Source organism: Cherax quadricarinatus, chromosome 43 (assembly GCF_038502225.1).
Source record: "Cherax quadricarinatus isolate ZL_2023a chromosome 43, ASM3850222v1, whole genome shotgun sequence".
Lineage (NCBI taxonomy): Eukaryota > Metazoa > Arthropoda > Malacostraca > Decapoda > Parastacidae > Cherax > Cherax quadricarinatus.
This window is the reverse complement of record NC_091334.1, coordinates 22772196-22794256: the sequence shown is the minus strand read 5'-3', so window position 1 is coordinate 22794256 and position 22061 is coordinate 22772196. Positions and strand designations below refer to the sequence as shown.

Here is a 22061-nt window from a genome sequence, read left to right as displayed (position 1 = left end):
AGCATGAAACTATGCCTAGTGTGGAAAACTGGGAGGCAATTGAGATGCTGAAAGGTGGTGCATGCATCATGAAGACAACACAAGTGTCTGGCGTTGTAAAATCACCAATTCCGTCGATTCGCAACATAAGCAAAGGATATTTCAGGCATACCAGATAGTAGTAGTAATAACACACTGATGGCAATGTACTCGCCTCACACGCTGTCCAAAATTCAATCCCTGACATAGGTCGAAACATATGTCATGCTTGCCCACCCTCTGTTCACCTAGCAGTAAGTAGGCAATTATTTATTTTATTATCACACTGGCCGATTCCCACCAAGGCAGGGTGGCCCGAAAAAGAAAAACTTTCACCATCATTCACTCCATCACTGTCTTGCCAGAAGGGTGCTTTACACTACAGTTTTTAAACTGCAACATTAACACCCCTCCTTCAGAGTGCAGGCACTGTACTTCCCATCTCCAGGACTCAAGTCCGGCCTGCCGGTTTCCCTGAACCCCTTCATAAATGTTACTTTGCTCACACTCCAACAGCACGTCATGTATTAAAAACCATTTGTCTCCATTCACTCCTATCAAACACGCTCACGCATGCCTGCTGGAAGTCCAAGCCCCTCGCACACAAAACCTCCTTTACCCCCTCCCTCCAACCTTTCCTAGGCCGACCCCTACCCCGCCTTCCTTCCACTACAGACTGATACACTCTTGAAGTTATTCTGTTTCGCTCCATTCTCTCCACATGTCCGAACCACCTCAACAACCCCTCCTCAGCCCTCTGGACAACAGTTTTGGTAATCCCGCACCTCCTCCTAACTTCCAAACTACGAATTCTCTGCATTATATTCACACCACACATTGCCCTCAGACATGACATCTCCACTGCCTCCAGCCTTCTCCTCGCTGCAACATTCATCACCCATGCTGGGTATTAATTGACTGGTGTGGGTCACATCCTGAGAGAAAGTGATTAAAGGACCCCAATGGAAATCAGACAGACAGTTCCTGATGATATGCTGATTTCACTGGGTTACCCTGGGTAGCTAACCCCCCCCCCCCCAGGTTAAAAATCTGAACAAATCTTATTTTGGCTCAGATAGCACACTCAGCTCACATACCGAGTGTCCATGGTTCGATCCCCAGCAAGGGTGGAAACATCAGGCAAGGATGGAAACATCAAGCATGTTTCCTTAGACCTGCTGCTCATTCACTTATCTATAAGCAGGTAGGTACCTGGGTGTTAGTTGACTGTTGTGGGTCACAGCCTGTGGAAAAGGATTATAGGACCTCAATGGAAATAAGACAGACAGTCCCTGATGAGAATTCAACTATTGGTTATCCTGGGTGGCTAACCCTCTGGGTTATAAATCCAAACTAAATTTTATCTAACACTGCCAAACTTGAACTAACCAAACTTATGTTAAAAGGAGGGATACTTGTACAGCATATGAAATTCACCCAAACTGAAAGGATACTGAATGTATGCACGTATTAGTATTTGTACACTATCATAATTGCACATGTTTTATTTGCTGAACATTGGATGCTATTATAATTATGGGAAAATACTAAAACCATAGGAGGGTCATACAGAACCTGACGAATTGAGGGTACGTAATCAGATTTAAAGAGGGAAGGTAGTTTCAACTTCTTGGTTCAAGAGCCTTTCACTAGAATCAATGTACCTCTTAACCCTTGCAGTGGCCATCACGTAGAATAACATCAATGAAGCCAGAGTCCCTCGCGTAGTTCTACGTCATAAGCCCAGTTCATTCGGATAAATTGTGAGCTGTAAATTTTGGCGTAAATACGAGAGAATGGGTGCATGGCAAGTGCACAGTATAAAAAATCCTGCCCCCACATGATGCATGATGGAAAAAGCAAAACTTTGACTGGTTTAGAAATGACTGAGGTTTTCTAGGATGGTTTTTTATGGTTTCATTGGCTGTTTCTTGGCATCCTCTGACATTGTGCTCAATGTAACAGAAATATTAGATTTTTTTGGAAATTTCCCTGATGACATAAGGTGCCCTAACAACCCTCCCTCCCCCAGGTCTGTTTATCTGGAAAATACAGTAAACCTTCAAAAACTGGCCAAATTTACCAACTTCTGTGCACTTTATAGGGTACCTGTAATAAATGAATAAGCAGCTTCTTGTGCTCAATCAGCAGGATGCAAAGTATACCAGCAAAATAGTTAAGAATTTGGTTAAATGGATCAATGTAATTGGCTTAAAATAGGACTCCAAATGGGCAAAATCACTGATGCAGAAATTACTCCCAACTGCTAACTTTGCGATGGCATCACTCCATAAGTTTCCCATCATATTTCGTACTTTTATCATTACCTTCAGAAAAAGATTATCTACCATTTCAAAAGAAATCATTTTGTTTTAAAGCAGACACTGAAAGCCATATTAATTTCAGAGGTCTGGACAGTGAAAGGGTTAAAAGGTGGATTTAATCCTTTCACTGTCCAGACCCTAATCTGAAACTTATCCACAATGTCCAAAAATAAAAATGTTTTATTTTTTTTATGAAATGTGTTATATGCCGCAAAATACGATAATCACAAGTTATACAAGAACAGAATACAGGTTAAATTAGGTTAGGTCATATTAGGTTAGAGCTTGCTGCTCAGTATGTCTGATATATTAATACAGATATGGAAAAAGAAGCCACTCGTAGCGAAACGTCTCCCAATGTTTAGCTACAAGTGGCTTCTTTAGGACTGAAGAAGCCTCTTGTGACAATAAATTTCCTTTAATAAATGCCCTGAAATGTACACAAATGTCTTTTTCCACACCTAGTTGGTATCACCAGACCATTTCTCACAGGTGAAGATTCTATCACACATGAATTTTGTGAATATATCAGTAAGCACTAAAATAACATAACCTAAATTTAAATAAGCCTAAATCATGTATTTGAACTCGCAGCTTTATTTTGCCAACTCTATAAGTGTGCTCTCTAAACGAGTCTCAAAAGTAATCCTTAATAATTAATGCAAGATGCCAATTCCACTAAATAAATGAATATAAGCCATTACATACATAATTATAATAATGTCATTTACTGTGTTAATACCTAGAGTGTAGCCTGGGGTAGTCTCAGACTTTCTCCTTTAATAAAGTAGAATGATCTTAGCAGCCTAGTAAGACTTTCTACACGATGTTAAGTTACCGGGGATTATTTATTATAAATTATTTTAATTACAATGGCCGTAAGAGCATAAAAAGTGACCACGATCATATATAAAAAATAAATTACTTATCCAATACCTATTTACTGTATCTGTCCCAAATTTTGATCACACATGACCTAAAGGCAAAGAATCTTAATAAAAATAAACTAAATAATGAGTGCATACGGTTTATAACATTTTAAAAAAATAAAAAAAATCGGCCAAATGATTCGAGGGAGAATAATACAAAGATAAAAGGTCTTGATAAGTAGGTAAGTTACTGTGGTGGTGGTGGAGGGAGTGTTGGAGGTGCAGCAGTGGTGGAGATGGCTGGAGATGCAGTAAATGTGGTGTAAAGTGACATAAACTTACACAAGACTAAGTGTGGTGTCTTTGTTGTGGGTCGATGAGGAGATTCACGTGGCGCCAACCTCTAACACATTTAAATAACCCAGTCAATCAGCGTGTATGTAGCTCCCTGGAGGCCGAGCTGGGCGTGTGGGGAGGCCAGGCTGAGGTAGAGTGAGGCAGGGGAGAGCACAGAACACCACGAGGAGTGTAAGTAAGAGGAGGAAATGCATGCGGCAACTTACTTCCATTTGTTCAGCCATGATGCGCAGGAGTGACGGCGGCGGCGGCGGCGGCCCGACCCACCCCCACCTCCACCTACCACTTCAAACCTTATTTTACACGCCTATTAACCCCTAAACCTACTTACAGTATAACCCTAGTGCTCCGTGCGAAGCTGTACTGCATGCTACGTACCACATCTTGTATCTTTAAAAGGTTCATGGTCTCTGTAAGGGACATGTTGGTGTTAAAATTAAGAATCCAGCATACCGTTTAGGGCCTTGAAGACTTGAGGACGAGGAGGTGAGCAGAGCCATGCGCCGCCCACCATACTCTGTATCTAATATATATATATATGAATATTTCTACACTACACTATACACTACACTAAACTATACTACACTACACTAAACTATACTACACTACACTAAACTATACTACACTACACTAAACTATACTACACTACACTAAACTATACTACACTACACTAAACTATACTACACTACACTAAACTATACTACACTACACTAAACTATACTACACTACACTAAACTATACTACACTAAACTATACTACACTACACTACACTACACTAAACTATACTACACTACACTACACTAAACTATACTACACTACACTACACTAAACTATATTATACTACACTAAACTATACTACACTACATTAAACTATACTATACTAAACTATACTACACTACACTAAACTATACTACACTACACTAAACTATACTACACTACACTAAACTATATTATACTACACTAAACTATACTACACTACACTAAACTATACTATACTACACTAAACTATACTACACTACACTAAACTATACTACACTACACTAAACTATACTATACTAAACTATACTACACAACACTAAACTATACTACACTACACTACACTAAACTATACTATACTACACTAAACTATACTATACTACACTACACTATACTACACTAAACTATACTACACTACACTACACTAAACTATACTACACTAAACTATACTACACTACACTACACTAAACTATACTACACTAAACTATACTACACTACACTAAACTATACTACGCTACACTACACTAAACTATACTACACTACACTACACTAAACTAAACTATACTACACTACACTACACTATACTACACTACACTACACTATACTACACTACACTAAACTAAACTGTACTACACTACACTAAACTATACTACACTGCACTACACTACATTAAGAGCAGGTAAGAGCAGCATGCCAAAGCCACTTATATGCATAGCATTACGGGCTGGCTTAAAATTTACTTAAGATTAACTAAGCAATGATGAAATCAGTGATAAAACATTATTGTAAACAGATAACTATAAAGCACAAATGAGTATTACAAAGACAGGTCATATGGTTGCTTGCATTGCTGTACATTCAGTCGAATGGAGTATTCTGTTAGGTAGTGTATTTAAAAAAATAATAAAGTTAGATTGGGTCCTAGGTTTAACATTTGTGTGATATAATTGTGAGTAACATATAGGATATACAATTTATAAGGTTCAGTTATTCAGTATTTATTTGGTTTTGAGTGAGTAAGTGATCTTTGAGAAGAGACTTGAATTTATAAACAGGTAGTGTTTCTTTTATATTTACAGGTAATGAATTCCAGATTTTAGGGCCTTTTATGTGCATTGACTTTTTGCATAGCATGAGATGGACACGAGGAACATCAAAGAGTGATCTGTACACTAAACTATACTACACTACACTAAACTATACTACACTACACTAAACTATACTACACTACACTAAACTATACTACACTAAACTATACTACACTACACTAAACTATACTTCACTACACTACACTAAACTATACTACACTACACTACACTAAACTATACTACACTACACTAAACTATACTACACTACACTAAACTATACTACACTACACTAAACTATACTACACTACACTACACTATACTAAACTATACTACTCTACACTACACTAAACTATACTACACTACACTACACTAAACTATACTACACTACACTGCACTATACTACACTACACTACACTAAACTATACTTCACTACACTACACTAAACTATACTACACTACACTACACTAAACTATACTACACTACACTACACTAAACTATACTACACTACACTACACTACACTACACTACACTATACTACACTACACTACACTATACTACACTACACTACACTAAACTATACTACACTACACTACACTAAACTATACTACATTACACTACACTAAACTATACTACACTACACTAAACTATACAACATTACACTACACTAAACTATACTACACTACACTACACTACACTAAACTATACTACACTACACTACACTAAACTATACTACACTACACTACACTAAACTATACTGCACTACACTACACTATACTACACTACACTACACTAAACTATACTACAATACACTACACTAAACTATACTACACTACACTACACTAAACTATTCTACACTACACTACACTAAACTATACTACACTACACTACACTAAACTATACTACACTACACTAAACTATACTACACTACACTACACTAAACTATACTACACTACACTACACTAAACTATACTACACTACACTATACTACACTACACTACACTACACTACACTACACTAAACTATACTACACTACACTACACTAAACTATACTACACTACACTACACTAAACTATACTACACTACACTAAACTATACTACACTACACTACACTAAACTACACTACACTAAACTATACTACACTACACTAAACTATACTACACTACACTAAACTATACTACACTACACTAAACTATACTACACTACACTACACTAAACTATACTACACTACACTACACTAAACTATACTACACTACACTACACTAAACTATACTACACTACACTACACTAAACTATACTACACTACACTACACTAAACTATACTACACTACACTACACTAAACTATACTACACTACACTACACTACACTAAACTACACTACACTAAACTATACTACACTACACTAAACTATACTACACTACACTACACTAAAATATACTACACTACACTAAACTATACTACACTACACTACACTAAACTATACTACACTACACTACAACTATACTACACTACACTACACTACACTAAACTATACTACACTACACTAAACTATTCTACACTACACTACACTACACTAAACTATACTACACTACACTACACTAAACTATACTACACTACACTACACTAAACTATACTACACTACACTAAACTATACTACACTACACTATGCTAAACTATACTACACTACACTATGCTAAACTATACTACATTACACTACACTAAACTATACTACACTACACTACACTAAACTATACTACACTACACTAAACTATACTACACTACACTGCACTATACTACACTACACTACACTAAACTATACTACACTACACTAAACTATACTACACTACACTACACTAAACTATACTACACTACACTAAACTATACTACACTACACTACACTAAACTACACTACACTAAACTATACTACACTAAACTAAACTATACTACACTACACTAAACTATACTACACTACACTAAACTATACTACACTACACTACACTAAACTATACTACACTACACTACACTAAACTATACTACACTACACTACACTAAACTATACTACACTACACTACACTAAACTATACTACACTACACTATACTACACTACACTACACTACACTAAACTATACTACACTACACTACACTAAACTATACTACACTACACTACACTAAACTATACTACACTACACTAAACTATACTACACTACACTACACTACACTAAACTACACTACACTAAACTATACTACACTACACTAAACTATACTACACTACACTACACTAAACTATACTACACTACACTACACTAAACTATACTACACTACACTACACTAAACTATACTACACTACACTACAACTATACTACACTACACTACACTACACTAAACTATACTACACTACACTATACTACACTACACTAAACTATTCTACACTACACTACACTACACTAAACTATACTACACTACACTAAACTATACTACACTACACTACACTAAACTATACTACACTACACTACACTAAACTATACTACACTACACTATGCTAAACTATACTACACTACACTATGCTAAACTATACTACACTACACTACACTAAACTATACTACACTACACTACACTAAACTATACTACACTACACTAAACTATACTACACTACACTGCACTATACTACACTACACTACACTAAACTATACTACACTACACTAAACTATACTACACTACACTAAACTATACTACACTACACTAAACTATACTACACTACACTACACTAAACTATACTACTCTACACTACACTAAAATATACTACACTACACTACACTAAATTATACTACACTACACTATACTACACTACACTACACTAAACTATACTACACTACACTAGTCACGAGGGAGCATTCACCAAATTCAACTTCAATAACAAAAACATAAAGTGGGACCAAGTAAACCAAGTCCTAACCGATATAGGCTGGGAAGATATACTAAGCAACACAGACCCCAACTTATGCCTAGAACAGATTAACTCGGTGGCACTCGATGTATGCACAAGGCTTATTCCTCTAAGAAAAAGGAGGAGTAGATGTAAAATTGAAAGAGACAGGCGCTCCCTTTACAGGCGACGGAAAAGAATAACAGCGGCTAAAAGAGGTCAATATATCTGAAATGCGTAGGGAGACACTGGTCAGAGAAATAGCAAGCATCGAACTTAAGCTAAAAGAATCCTTTAGGAGTCAGGAATCGCGGGAAGAACTAAAAGCCATAAATGAAATCGAAAGAAACCCAAAATATTTCTTCTCCTATGCCAAATCAAAGTCGAGAACAACATCCAGTATTGGGCCCCTACTTAAACAAGATGGGTCCTACACAGATGACAGCAAGGAAATGAGTGAGCTACTCAAGTCCCAATATGACTCAGTTTTTAGCAAGCCGCTAACCAGACTGAGAGTCGATGATCAAAATGAATTTTTTATGAGAGAGCCACAAAATTTGATTAACACAAGCCAATCCGATGTTATCCTGACGCCAAATGACTTCGAACAGGCGATAAATGACATGCCCATGCACTCTGCCCCAGGGCCAGACTCATGGAACTCCGTGTTCATTAAGAACTACAAGAAGTCCCTATCACGAGCCTTTTCCATCCTATGGAGAGGGAGTATGGACACGGGGGTCGTCCCACAGTTACTAAAAACAACAGACATAGCCCCACTCCACAAAGGGGGCAGTAAAGCAACAGCAAAGAACTACAGACCAATAGCACTAACATCCCATATCATAAAAATCTTTGAAAGGGTCCTACGAAGCAAGATCACCACCCATCTAGAAACCCATCAGTTACACAACCCAGGGCAACATGGGTTTAGAACAGGTCGCTCCTGTCTGTCTCAACTATTGGATCACTACAACAAGGTCCTAAATGCACTAGAAGATAAAAAGAATGCAGATGTAATATATACAGACTTTGCAAAAGCCTTCGACAAGTGTGACCATGGCATAATAGCGCACAAAATGCGTGCTAAAGGAATAACAGGAAAAGTCGGTCGATGGATCTATAATTTCCTCACTAACAGAACACAGAGAGTAGTCGTCAACAGAGTAAAGTCCGAGGCAGCTACGGTGAAAAGCTCTGTTCCACAAGGCACAGTACTCGCTCCCATCTTGTTCCTCATCCTCATATCCGACATAGACAAGGATGTCAGCCACAGCACCGTGTCTTCCTTTGCAGATGACACCCGAATCTGCATGACAGTGTCTTCCATTGCAGACACTGCAAGGCTCCAGGCGGACATCAACCAAATCTTTCAGTGGGCTGCAGAAAACAATATGAAGTTCAACGATGAGAAATTTCAATTACTCAGATATGGTAAACATGAGGAAATTAAATCTTCATCAGAGTACAAAACAAATTCTGGCCACGAAATAGAGCGAAACACCAACGTCAAAGACCTGGGAGTGATTATGTCGGAGGATCTCACCTTCAAGGACCATAACATTGTATCAATCGCATCTGCTAGAAAAATGACAGGATGGATAATGAGAACCTTCAAAACTAGGGAGGCCAAGCCCATGATGACACTCTTCAGGTCACTTGTTCTATCTAGGCTGGAATATTGCTGCACTCTAACAGCACCTTTCAAGGCAGGTGAAATTGCCGACCTAGAAAATGTACAGAGAACTTTCACGGCACGCATAACGGAGATAAAACACCTCAATTACTGGGAGCGCTTGAGGTTTCTAAACGTGTATTCCCTGGAACGCAGGAGGGAGAGATACATGATTATATACACCTGGAAAATCCTAGAGGGACTAGTACCGAACTTGCACACGAAAATCACTCACTACGAAAGCAAAAGACTTGGCAGACGATGCACCATCCCCCCAATGAAAAGCAGGGGTGTCACTAGCACGTTAAGAGACCATACAATAAGTGTCAGGGGCCCGAGACTGTTCAACTGCCTCCCAGCACACATAAGGGGGATTACCAACAGACCCCTGGCAGTCTTCAAGCTGGCACTGGACAAGCACCTAAAGTCAGTTCCTGATCAGCCGGGCTGTGGCTCGTACGTTGGTTTGCGTGCAGCCAGCAGCAACAGCCTGGTTGATCAGGCGCTGATCCACCAGGAGGCCTGGTCACAGACCGGGCCGCGGGGGCGTTGACCCCCGAAACTCTCTCCAGGTAAACTCCAGGTAAACACTAAACTATACTACACTACACTACACTAAACTATACTACACTACACTAAACTATACACTACACTGCACTATACTACACTACACTACACTAAAATATACTACACTACACTACACTAAACTATACTACACTACACTAAACTATACTACACTACACTAAACTATACTAAACTACACTAAACTATACTACACTACACTACACTAAACTATATTACACTGCACTACACTACACTAAACTATACTACACTACACTACACTAAACTATACTACACTAAGAAGCACGATCACCACCCATCTAGAAAACCATCAGTTACACAACCCAGGGCAACATGGGTTTAGAACAGGTCGCTCCTGTCTGTCTCAACTATTGGATCACTACGACAAGATCCTAAATGCACTAGAAGACAAAAAGAATGCAGATGTAATATATACAGACTTTGCAAAAGCCTTCGACAAGTGTGACCATGGCGTAATAGCGCACAAAATGCGTGCTAAAGGAATAACAGGAAAAGTCGGTCGATGTATCTATAATTTCCTCACTAACAGAACACAGAGAGTAGTCGTCAACAGAGTAAAGTCCGAGGCAGCTACGGTGAAAAGCTCTGTTCCACAAGGCACAGTACTCGCTCCCATCTTGTTCCTCATCCTCATATCCGACATAGACAAGGATGTCAGCCACAGCACCGTGTCTTCCTTTGCAGATGACACCCGAATCTGCATGACAGTGTCTTCCATTGCAGACACTGCAAGGCTCCAGGCGGACATCAACCAAATCTTTCAGTGGACTGCAGAAAACAATATGAAGTTCAACGATGAGAAATTTCAATTACTCAGATATGGTAAACACGAGGAAATTAAATCTTCATGAGAGTACAAAACAAATTCTGGCCACAAAATAGAGCGAAACACCAACGTCAAAGTCCTGGGAGTGATCATGTCGGAGGATCTCACCTTCAAGGATCATAACATTGTATCAATCGCATCTGCTAGAAAAATGACAGGATGGATAATGAGAACCTTCAAAACTAGGGATGCCAAGCCCATGATGACACTCTTCATGTCACTTGTTCTATCTAGGCTGGAATATTGCTGCACACTAACAGCACCTTTCAAGGCAGGTGAAATTGCCGACCTAGAAAATGTACAGAGAACTTTCACGGCACGCATAACGGAGATAAAACACCTCAATTATTGGGAGCGCTTGAGGTTCCTAAATCTGTATTCCCTGGAACGCAGGAGGGAGAGATACATGATTATATACACCTGGAAAATCCTAGAGGGACTAGTACTGAACTTGCACACGAAAATCACTCACTACGAAAGCAAAAGACTTGGCAGACGATGCACCATCCCCCCAATGAAAAGCAGGGGTGTCACTAGCACGTTAAGAGACCATACAATAAGTGTCAGGGGCCCGAGACTGTTCAACTTCCTCCCAGCACACATAAGGGGGATTACCAACAGACCCCTGGCAGTCTTCAAGCTGGCACTGGACAAGCACCTAAAGTCAGTTCCGGATCAGCCGGGCTGTGGCTCGTACGTTGGTTTGCGTGCAGCCAGCAGCAACAGCCTGGTTGATCAGGCTCTGATCCACAAGGAGGCCTGGTCACAGACCGGGCCGCGGGGGCGTTGACCCCCGGAACTCTCTCCAGGTAAACACAACACTAAACTATACTACACTAAACTACACTACACTACACTGCACAACACTACACTACATAACTACACTGAACGCTACACTACACTACACAACACTACACAACACTACACTGCACTACACTACACAACACTAAACTATACTACACTACACTACACAACACTACACTACACTGCACAACACTACACTACACTACACAACACTGCACAACACTACACTACACAACACTAAACTATACTACACTAAACTACACTACACTGCACAACACTACACTACACTGCACTGCACAACACTACACTACACTACACTACACTACACTGCACAACACTACACTGCACAACACTACACTACACTGCACAACACTACACTACACTGCACTACACTACAATGCACAACACTACACTACACTGCACAACACTACACTGCACAACACTAAACTACACAACACTACACTGCACAACACTACACTACACTGCACAACACTACACTACACAACACTAAGCAACACTACACTACACTAAACAAAACTACAATGCACTACACAACACTAAACAATGCTACACAACACTAAACAACGCTACACAACACTAAACAACACTACACTACACAACACTAAACACTACACTAAACAACACTACAATACACTACACAACACTAAACAACACTACACTACACAAAACTGCACAACACTGCACAACACTACACTACACAACACTACACCACACTACACTACACTGCACAACACTACACTGCACAATGCTACATTACACTGCACAACACTACACAACACTACACTGCACAACACTACACTGCACAACACTACACTGCACATCGCTACACTACACTGCACAACACTACACAACACTACACTACAGTACACTACACAATACTAAACTACACAACATTACACAACACAACGCTACGCTGCACATTACACTGCAGAACACTACACTATACAACACTACACCACAACACTGCACAACACTACACTACACTGCATAACACTACACTGCACTGCACAACACTACACTACACAACACTTCACAACACTGCACAGCACTACACTACACTACACGGCACAACACTACACTGCACTGCACAACACTACACTACACAACACTACACTGCACAACACTACACTGCACAACACTACACTACACAACACTACACTGCACAACACTACACTACACAACACTACACCACAACACTGCACAACACTACACTGCACAACACAACACTACACTACACTGCAAAACACTTCACTACACTGCACAATACTTCACTACACTGCACAACACTACACTACACAACACTACACTGCACAACACTACACTACACAACACTACACCACAACACTGCACAACACTACACTGCACAACACAACACTACACTACACTGCAAAACACTTCACTACACTGCACAATACTTCACTACACTGCACAACACTACACTACACTGCATAACACTGCACTACACTGCATAACACCACATTACACTGCATAACACTACACTACACTGCACAACACTACACTACACTGCACAACACTACACTGCACTGCACAACACCACACATCACTACACTGTACAACACTACACTGCACAACACTACACTACACTGCACAATACTGCACTACACTACACTGCACAACACTACACTGCACAAGACAACACTACACTACACTGCACAACACTGCACAACACTACACTACACAACACTACACTGCACAACACTGGATAATGGATAATGAGAACCTTCAAAACTAGGGAGGCCAAGCCCATGATGACACTCTTCAGGTCACTTATTCTATCTAGGCTGGAATATTGCTGCACACTAACAGCACCTTTCAAGGCAGGTGAAATTGCTGACCTAGAAAATGTAGAGAGAACCTTCACGGCGCGCATAACGGAGATAAAACACCTCAGTTACTGGGAGCGCTTGAGGTTCCTAAAACTGTATTCCCTGGAACGCATGCGGGAGAGATACATGATTATATACACCTGGAAAATCCTAGAGGGACTAGTACCGAGCTTGCACACGAAAATCTCTCACTACGAAAGCAAAAGACTTGGCAGACGATGCAACATCCCCCCAATGAAAAGCAGGGGTGTCACTAGCACGTTAAGAGACCATACAATAAGTGTCAGGGGCCCGAGACTGTTTAACTGCCTCCCAGCATACATAAGGGGGATTACCAACAGACCCCTGGCAGTCTTCAAGCTGGCACTGGACAGCACCTAAAGTCAGTTCCTGACCAGCTGGGCTGTGGCTCGTACGTTGGTTTGCATGCAGCCAGCAGCAACAGCCTGGTTGATCAGGCTCTGATCCACCAGGAGGCCTGGTCACAGACCGGGCCGCGGGGGTGTTGACCCCTGGAACTCTCTCCTGGTAAACTCCAGGTAAACACTGTGCAACACTACACTACACTGCACAACACTTCACTACACTGCACAACACTGCACTACACAACACTACACTGCACAATACTACACTACACAACACAACACTACACTACACTGCACAACACTTCACTACACAACTCTACACTGCAAACACTTCACTACACTGCACAACACTACACTACCCAACACTACACTACACAACACTACACTACACAACACTACACTACACTACACAACACTACACTACACAACACTACACAACACTGCACAACGCTACACTACACTGCACAACACTGCACAACACTACACTACACTGCACAACACTACTCTACACTGTGGTTTGTACGTCAGCTTGCGTACGGTCAGCAGTAACAACCTGGTTGATTAGACCCTGATCCACCATGAGGCCTGGTCTCAGACCGGGCCGCGGGGGCGTTGACCCCCGAAATCCTCTCCAGGTAAACACAGAGTAACACAACACACAGTAGATAAAGCTGCTGGGTAACATAGCAACTCAGCAGGAAACTTTGAAAGTAACACAGGAATATAGGATGAAACACAGCAAGCACAGTATAAAATAATATAGCGTGTAATAATATCTTTATTAGGCGAGTACAAACAGGAAGTGCCTCTCTGACGCTCAGCAGAGACGGAGGATCAAGCCTCCATGCCTGGCGCTGAATGACCCACATGGGTTTAGCGCTTAACACGAATTAAATTAAAATTTACTTCTAAAATTACATGTACAAGGTATACATGCCTAGTTGACATCAATGACATACTACTGTATAGAAGGCTCCTTGTTATGCTGAGCATTTCCCACAAATTATGTCAGTTTTGTCCCAGGATGCGACCCACACCAGTCCACTAACACCCAGGTACCTATTGGTCTGGGACCCTGGTAGGTGAGACCAACACTGGTCTGGGACCCTGGTAGGTGAGACCAACACTGGTCTGGGACCCTGGTAGGTGAGACCAACACTGGTCTGGGACCCTGGTAGGTTTACCTGGAGAGAGTTCCGGGGGTCAACGCCCCCGCGGCCCGGTCTGTGACCAGGCCTCCTGGTGGATCAGAGCCTGATCAACCAGGCTGTTGCTGCTGGCTGCACGCAAACCAACGTACGAGCCACAGCCCGGCTGATCCGAAACTGACTTTAGGTGCTTGTCCAGTGCCAGCTTGAAGACTGCCAGGGGTCTGTTGGTAATCCCCCTTATGTGTGCTGGGAGGCAGTTGAACAGTCTCGGGCCCCTGACACTTATTGTATGGTCTCTTAACGTGCTAGTGACACCCCTGCTTTTCATTGGAGGGATGGTGCATCGTCTGCCAAGTCTTTTGCTTTCGTAGTGAGTGATTTTCGTGTGCAAGTTCGGTACTAGTCCCTCTAGGATTTTCCAGGTGTATATAATCATGTATCTCTCCCTCCTGCGTTCCAGGGAATACAGGTTTTGGAACCTCAATTATTATTATAATCAAGGGGGAAGCGCTAAACCCGGAGGATTATACAGCGCCTGGGGGGGGGATGTGGAAGGCATTCAGGCTTAATTCGGGGAACTGGAGCACAGATCCAATTCCCTAAATCAAGAGCCCCTCACCAACATCAAGGAACCTTCCTTGAGGGGTTAGGAACCTCAAGCGCTCCCAGTAATTGAGGTGAGACCAACACTAGTCTGGGACCCTGGTAGGTGAGACCAACACTAGTCTGGGACCCTGGTAGGTGAGACCAACACTGGTCTGTGACCGTGGTAGGTGAGACCAACACTGGTCTGTGACCGTGGTAGGTGAGACCAACACTAGTCTGGGACCCTGGTAGGTAGGCCCAACACTAGTCTGGGACCCTAGTAGGTGAGACCAACACTAGTCTGGGACCTTGGTAGGTGAGACCAACACTGGTCTGTGACCGTGGTAGGTAAGACCAACACTAGTCTGGGACCCTGGTAGGTGAGACCAACACTGATCTGTGACCGTGGTAGGTGAGACCAACACTAGTCTGGGACCCTGGTAGATAGGCCCAACACTAGTCTGGGACCCTAGTAGGTGAGACCAACACTGGTCTGGGACCCTGGTAGGTGAGGCCATCACTGGTCTGGAACCCTGGTAGGCGAGACCAACACTGACCAGGAACCAGGTATAGGCTTCCATTTAGCAACATTCGTGTCATTCACCGCTTATTACGGCTGGTGTTTACCTGGAGTTTACCTGGAGAGAGTTTCGGGGGTCAACGCCCCCGCGGCCCGGTCTGTGACCAGGCCTCCTGGTGGATCAGCGCCTGATCAACCAGGCTGTTGCTGCTGGCTGCACGCAAACCAACGTACGAGCCACAGCCCGGCTGATCAGGAACTGACTTTAGGTGCTTGTCCAGTGCCAGCTTGAAGACTGCCAGGGGTCTGTTGGTAATCCCCCTTATGTGTGCTGGGAGGCAGTTGAACAGTCTCGGGCCCCTGACACTTATTTTATGATCTCTTAACGTGCTAGTGACACCCCTGCTTTTCATTGGAGGGATGGTGCATCGTCTGTCAAGTCTTTTGCTTTCGTAGTGAGTGATTTTCGTGTGCAAGTTCGGTACTAGTCCCTCTAGGATTTTCCAGGTGTATATAATCATGTATCTCTCCCTCCTGCGTTCCAGAGTGGAGACCAAAACTGGAAATGTGGCCAGTTAAAGACCAAATTCTTGTTACCATGATGGTCTTGGACCTACAAACTACTTGAGTTCCTGTTGAAAAGGACCCCAGCAGGGGGTCTTTTCTTCAACAAACTGGCTATATTCCACCAAGGCAGGATGACCTAAAAAAGAAAAATGAAAGTCAGTGCGTTATCGAGGACTGTCTAACTTATTTCCATTGGGGTCCTCAATTTTGTCCCCCAGGATGCGACCCACACCAGTCGACTAACACCCAGGTACCTATTTGCTGCTAGGTGAACAGGACAACAGGTGTAAGGAAACACGCTGAAATGTTACCACCCCGCCGGGAATCGAACCCGGGCCCTCCGTGTGTGAAGCGGGAGCTTTAGTTACCAGGCCACCGGGATACCAAGACGATCCCTATAATTGGAGTATTTCTTGCTTGCTTGCTTGCTTGGTCAATAATCGTATACTACTCTACATCGTGTCAATTTTATACGCATTTATAGCCTATTCCATATATTTTTAGGGCATATACACCGAAATATGGATATTTCTCAGCAAATATACACCGAGAGGTGTGTATTTATCAGTATACATGCACCGTGTGTGTATTTATCGGTATACATGCACTGAGTGCATTTATCAGTATACATGCACCGAGTGTGTATTATCAGTATACATGAACCGAGTGTGTATTTATCAGTATACATGCACCGAGTGTGTATTTATCAGTATACATGAACCGAGTGTGTATTTATCAGTATACATGAACCGAGTGTGTATTTATCAGTATACATGCACCAAGTGTGTATTATCAGTATACATGCACCAAGTGTGTATTATCAGTATACATGCACCGAGTGTGTATTTATCAGTATACATGCACCGAGTGTGTATTTATCAGTATACTGCACTGAGTGTGTATTTATCAGTATACATGCACTGAGTGTGCATTTCAGTATACATGCACCGAGTGTGTATTTATCAGTATACATGCACCGAGTGTGTATTTATCAATATACATGCACCGAGTGTGTATTTATCAATATACATGCACCGAGTGTGTGTATTTAATACATTTTAGTTCATTTGAGTAGTAGATAACAGTAGCTGCTCCTGATTGATCAGGTCTGTTGTTGTGTTACCAGGTCAGACAAAGATAAGATTTTCTTTGTATTTTTAACCCCGGAGGGTTAGCCATCCAGGATAACCCAAGAAAGTCAGTGCGTAAATCTTATCCCCCAGGATGCGACCCACACCAGTTGACTAACACTCAGTTACCTATTTTCTGCTAGGTGAACATGATAACAGGTGTAAGGAAACACGTCGAAATGTTTCCACCCCGCCGGGAATCGAACTCGGGCCCTCCGTGTGTGAAGCTAGAGCTTTCGCTACCAGCTCATTGATGTCAGTTAGGCCTATATACCTTGTACTTGTACTGGTAGAAGTAAAGATATTAATAATAATAATAATAATAATACTATTTACAGTAATTTCTACTTACCTGGATTTTGTACATTTTATTTATGAGTGACATAATAGACAATAAGACGACGACTAATAAAATAATTAACTATAAGTTTACATCTTAAAATTTTAGTGATATAAAGTTTTATTTGTGTACTAACATTATTATTATATATATAATATTACACGTTGTATGGGTGATATTTAAGAAGCAGGTCAGCAGGCATAGCCCGGGGTACACATAAATAATTACAGTGGACCCCCGCATAACGATCACCTCCGAATGCGACCAATTATGTAAGTGTATTTATGTAAGTGCGTTTGTACGTGTATGTTTGGGGGTCTGAAATGGACTAATCTACTTCACAATATTCCTTATGGGAACAAATTCGGTCAGTACTGGCACCTGAACATACTTCTGGAGTGAAAAAATATCGTTAACCGGGGGTCCACTGTACATAAATTATCATACATAGCAGCATGTGTGTAGATTACCTAGGATAAACCCAAAATAGACAAGGTGACTTATTTCCAACAGGGTGGTCTTTCTTAGGCTTTCTAAAGCTCTCGCTTCACACAGCAAGGGTCGATTCCCAGCGAGGGTAGAAACATTGGGAGTGTTTCTTTACACCGGTTGTCTATGTTCACCCATCAGTAAAATGAGTACCTGGGTGTTAGTGGACTGGTGTGGGTTGCATCTTGGGACAAAAATGACCTAATTTGACCCCTAGTACCCCTCAAGGGAGGTTCTTTGATGCTGGTGAGGGGCTCTTGATCTAGGGAATTGGATCTGTGCTCCAGTTCTTTGAATTAAACTTGAATACTATCCCCCACATTATTACAGTGGACCCCAGCATAACGATCACCTCCGAATGCGACCAATTATGTAAGTGTATTTATATAAGTGCGTTTGTACATGTATGTTTGGGGGTCTGAAATGGACTAATCTACTTCACAATATTCCTTATGGGAACAAATTCCGTCAGTACTGGCACCTGAACATACTTCTGGAGTGAAAAAATATCGTTAACCGGGGGTCCACTGTATTATTATTATTATTATTATTATAAAAAAGAAGCGCTAAACCACAAGGGCTATACAGCGTTGCTCCCCCACATGCTGTATAATCCTACAGGTTTACCGCTAAAGCAAACTTATGACACTGAGCTTAACTCTAGCATCATTACTGATTCTATGTCATCGTTGAAGGCTCTTGACTCCTATAATGACTCCAACAACATGCTCATTGGAGAAGCCAGGTATAGACACTCAAAAATCAGGGACAAAGGAATTAATGTACAATTGCTATGGATCCCATCACACATTCGACTACTTCTTCATGATAAAGTTGATATGTTAGCCAAGAAGAGTACCCTGAAGGAGAATGTAGAATATAACTTTGGTATATCTGTGTCTAGCATTAGGAATAATATTAGGAGAGAAGTAAATTGTTACAGGAATGCAGTTAGAAGCCTGAGTAGATCTATAACCCACTATGATAACATGAACGTAGATAAGTATGTTTATGGAGCAACTTGCAATGTGAACAGACTGACTGATGTTATAGTGGCCAGGCTTAGGCTTGGTTACAAGTACTTCTGGCAGTTTGGGAGACACACAGATGATGATCAAACTAAATGCAAATTATGTGATCAGGCATATGGTCACTGTCTTGAACACTATGTGCTTAATTGTCCACTTATTGAGGAATACAGAGATACAGTATAATAACCTATGTGACATGTCAAGATATCTTATTAATGAAAATAAGATACCAGATATAATAAGCAAATTTCCTAAATTTGCTTGTAACAGATAAGTGAACTGTAGATATGTAGATATAAACCCATATATGTATACACCTGTTAACCCTTTTGGGGCCTAGTTCCTAGGCCTTGTGTGTATCCATATGCTCTTGCACTGCTACCAACAGGGTGGATATAGGGTGCACAATAAACTAGCCACTTTGGTGGCAAAATCTAATCTAAAAAATCTAGGCCTGACTGCCTACTGTGTAAGTGTTCTAGACCTGACTGCCTATTGTGTAGGTGTTCTAGACCTGGCTGCCTACTGTGTAGGCATTCTAGACCTGGCTGCCTACTGTGTAGGTGTTCTAGACCTGGTTGCCTATTGTGTAGGTGTTCTAGACTTGGCTGCCTACTGTGCAGGTGTTCTAGACCTGGCAGCCTACTGTGTCATAGATGTTCTAGACGTGGCTGCCTACTGAGATCAACCAGACTGTTACTACTAGCTGCACGTAGACCAATGTATGAACCACAGCCCAGCTGGTCAGGTTGGGTAGTTTTAAATTTAGGTTGGATAAGTACATGAGCGGGAGGGGTTGGATTTGAGAATTGGGTTGGTCAAATGTTTGTTAGTGGGATGAATTGTAAAGGACCTGCCTAGTATGGGCCAACAGGCCTGCTGCAGTGTTCCTCCTTTCTTATGTTCTTATGTATTATAATTTTAAAGTACGTAATTTACAGCAGTTAGGTATCCCTGAAAACTTTAAATGGTACTCAGTGTTTTTTTCTTCCTCCAACTTTTTAATTTTATTCTACTCACAACTTGAGAACACCTCATCCAGTTGGCTTCAAATTTTCAACCCTTGTGCATGGTGATGAGGACCAGACTGCTGGAACAATTGGGATGTTCATGATGCGTCCTACGACCAGAGTTGTTGAATCCACTCCCAGAATCCTGGGATGGTTCTGATAACTACCAAAATCCTCAGTAGCAGAGCTTTGAACATTAAAAATTATTATTATAATCAAAAACTAAGTGCTGAACCCACCCCAGTCATACAGCATGCTACTGAATATTAAAAAAAACAAAGCTGCCTCCTAATTCAATGATGGCAGAGTGAAATTCAAGTGTGTAGGCACAGATTTGATTATTTGGTATGTAAAACAGTGTAATTAGTATTTTACTACATGTAAACCACACAATAACCAAATTCTGTAAACTTAGCATTGTAATCCTTATAGAGAATAAACTTCGAATTTGAATTTGAAAGTGCAGGTAAAGTTGTTAATGTAGTAAAATAGTTAAAAAGCTTGGAATCATCGTAACCTGTACTAGAACTGGAGAATGATCCTTTGACTTTAGAGATTTTGCGACTGGTATGGTTTCCTGAACACAAGATTCATGCTGCTATTGGCTGGTATAAGTCCCTATTTGCCAGTTTTATTAATAGTGATATACAGTTCTATTCAGTATCTAAAGAATTCTTCCTGACTTCAAAATATTAATAGTGATAAGTTTAGTGATTAGGTGCAAATTTGAAATTTTTCTGAAATTGTTTAAAAACCTGGAATTGT

The 22061-nt window shown here is 41.1% G+C and overlaps 1 protein-coding gene across 7 annotated transcripts in view; it reads right to left on the bottom strand.

Moving 5' to 3' along the window:
• Window positions 1-4144, bottom strand: part of Art1 (arginine methyltransferase 1) — a 34676-nt gene extending 30532 nt beyond the window's left edge. For 2 of the 7 annotated variants that reach the window (XM_053784381.2, XM_070093729.1), the window contains exon 1: window positions 4022-4144. Coding sequence is in view for 3 of the 7 variants with exons in the window: in XM_053784376.2 (XP_053640351.1) it covers window positions 3947-3991 (45 nt within the window). In the remaining 4 variants the exon portion in view is untranslated. Of the gene's footprint in view, window positions 1-3553; window positions 3752-3774 lie in introns of those variants that run through there. The other 5 variants (XM_053784376.2, XM_053784377.2, XM_053784382.2 and 2 more) reach the window with 4 other exon arrangements.
• Window positions 4145-22061: the final 17917 nt, after the last annotated feature.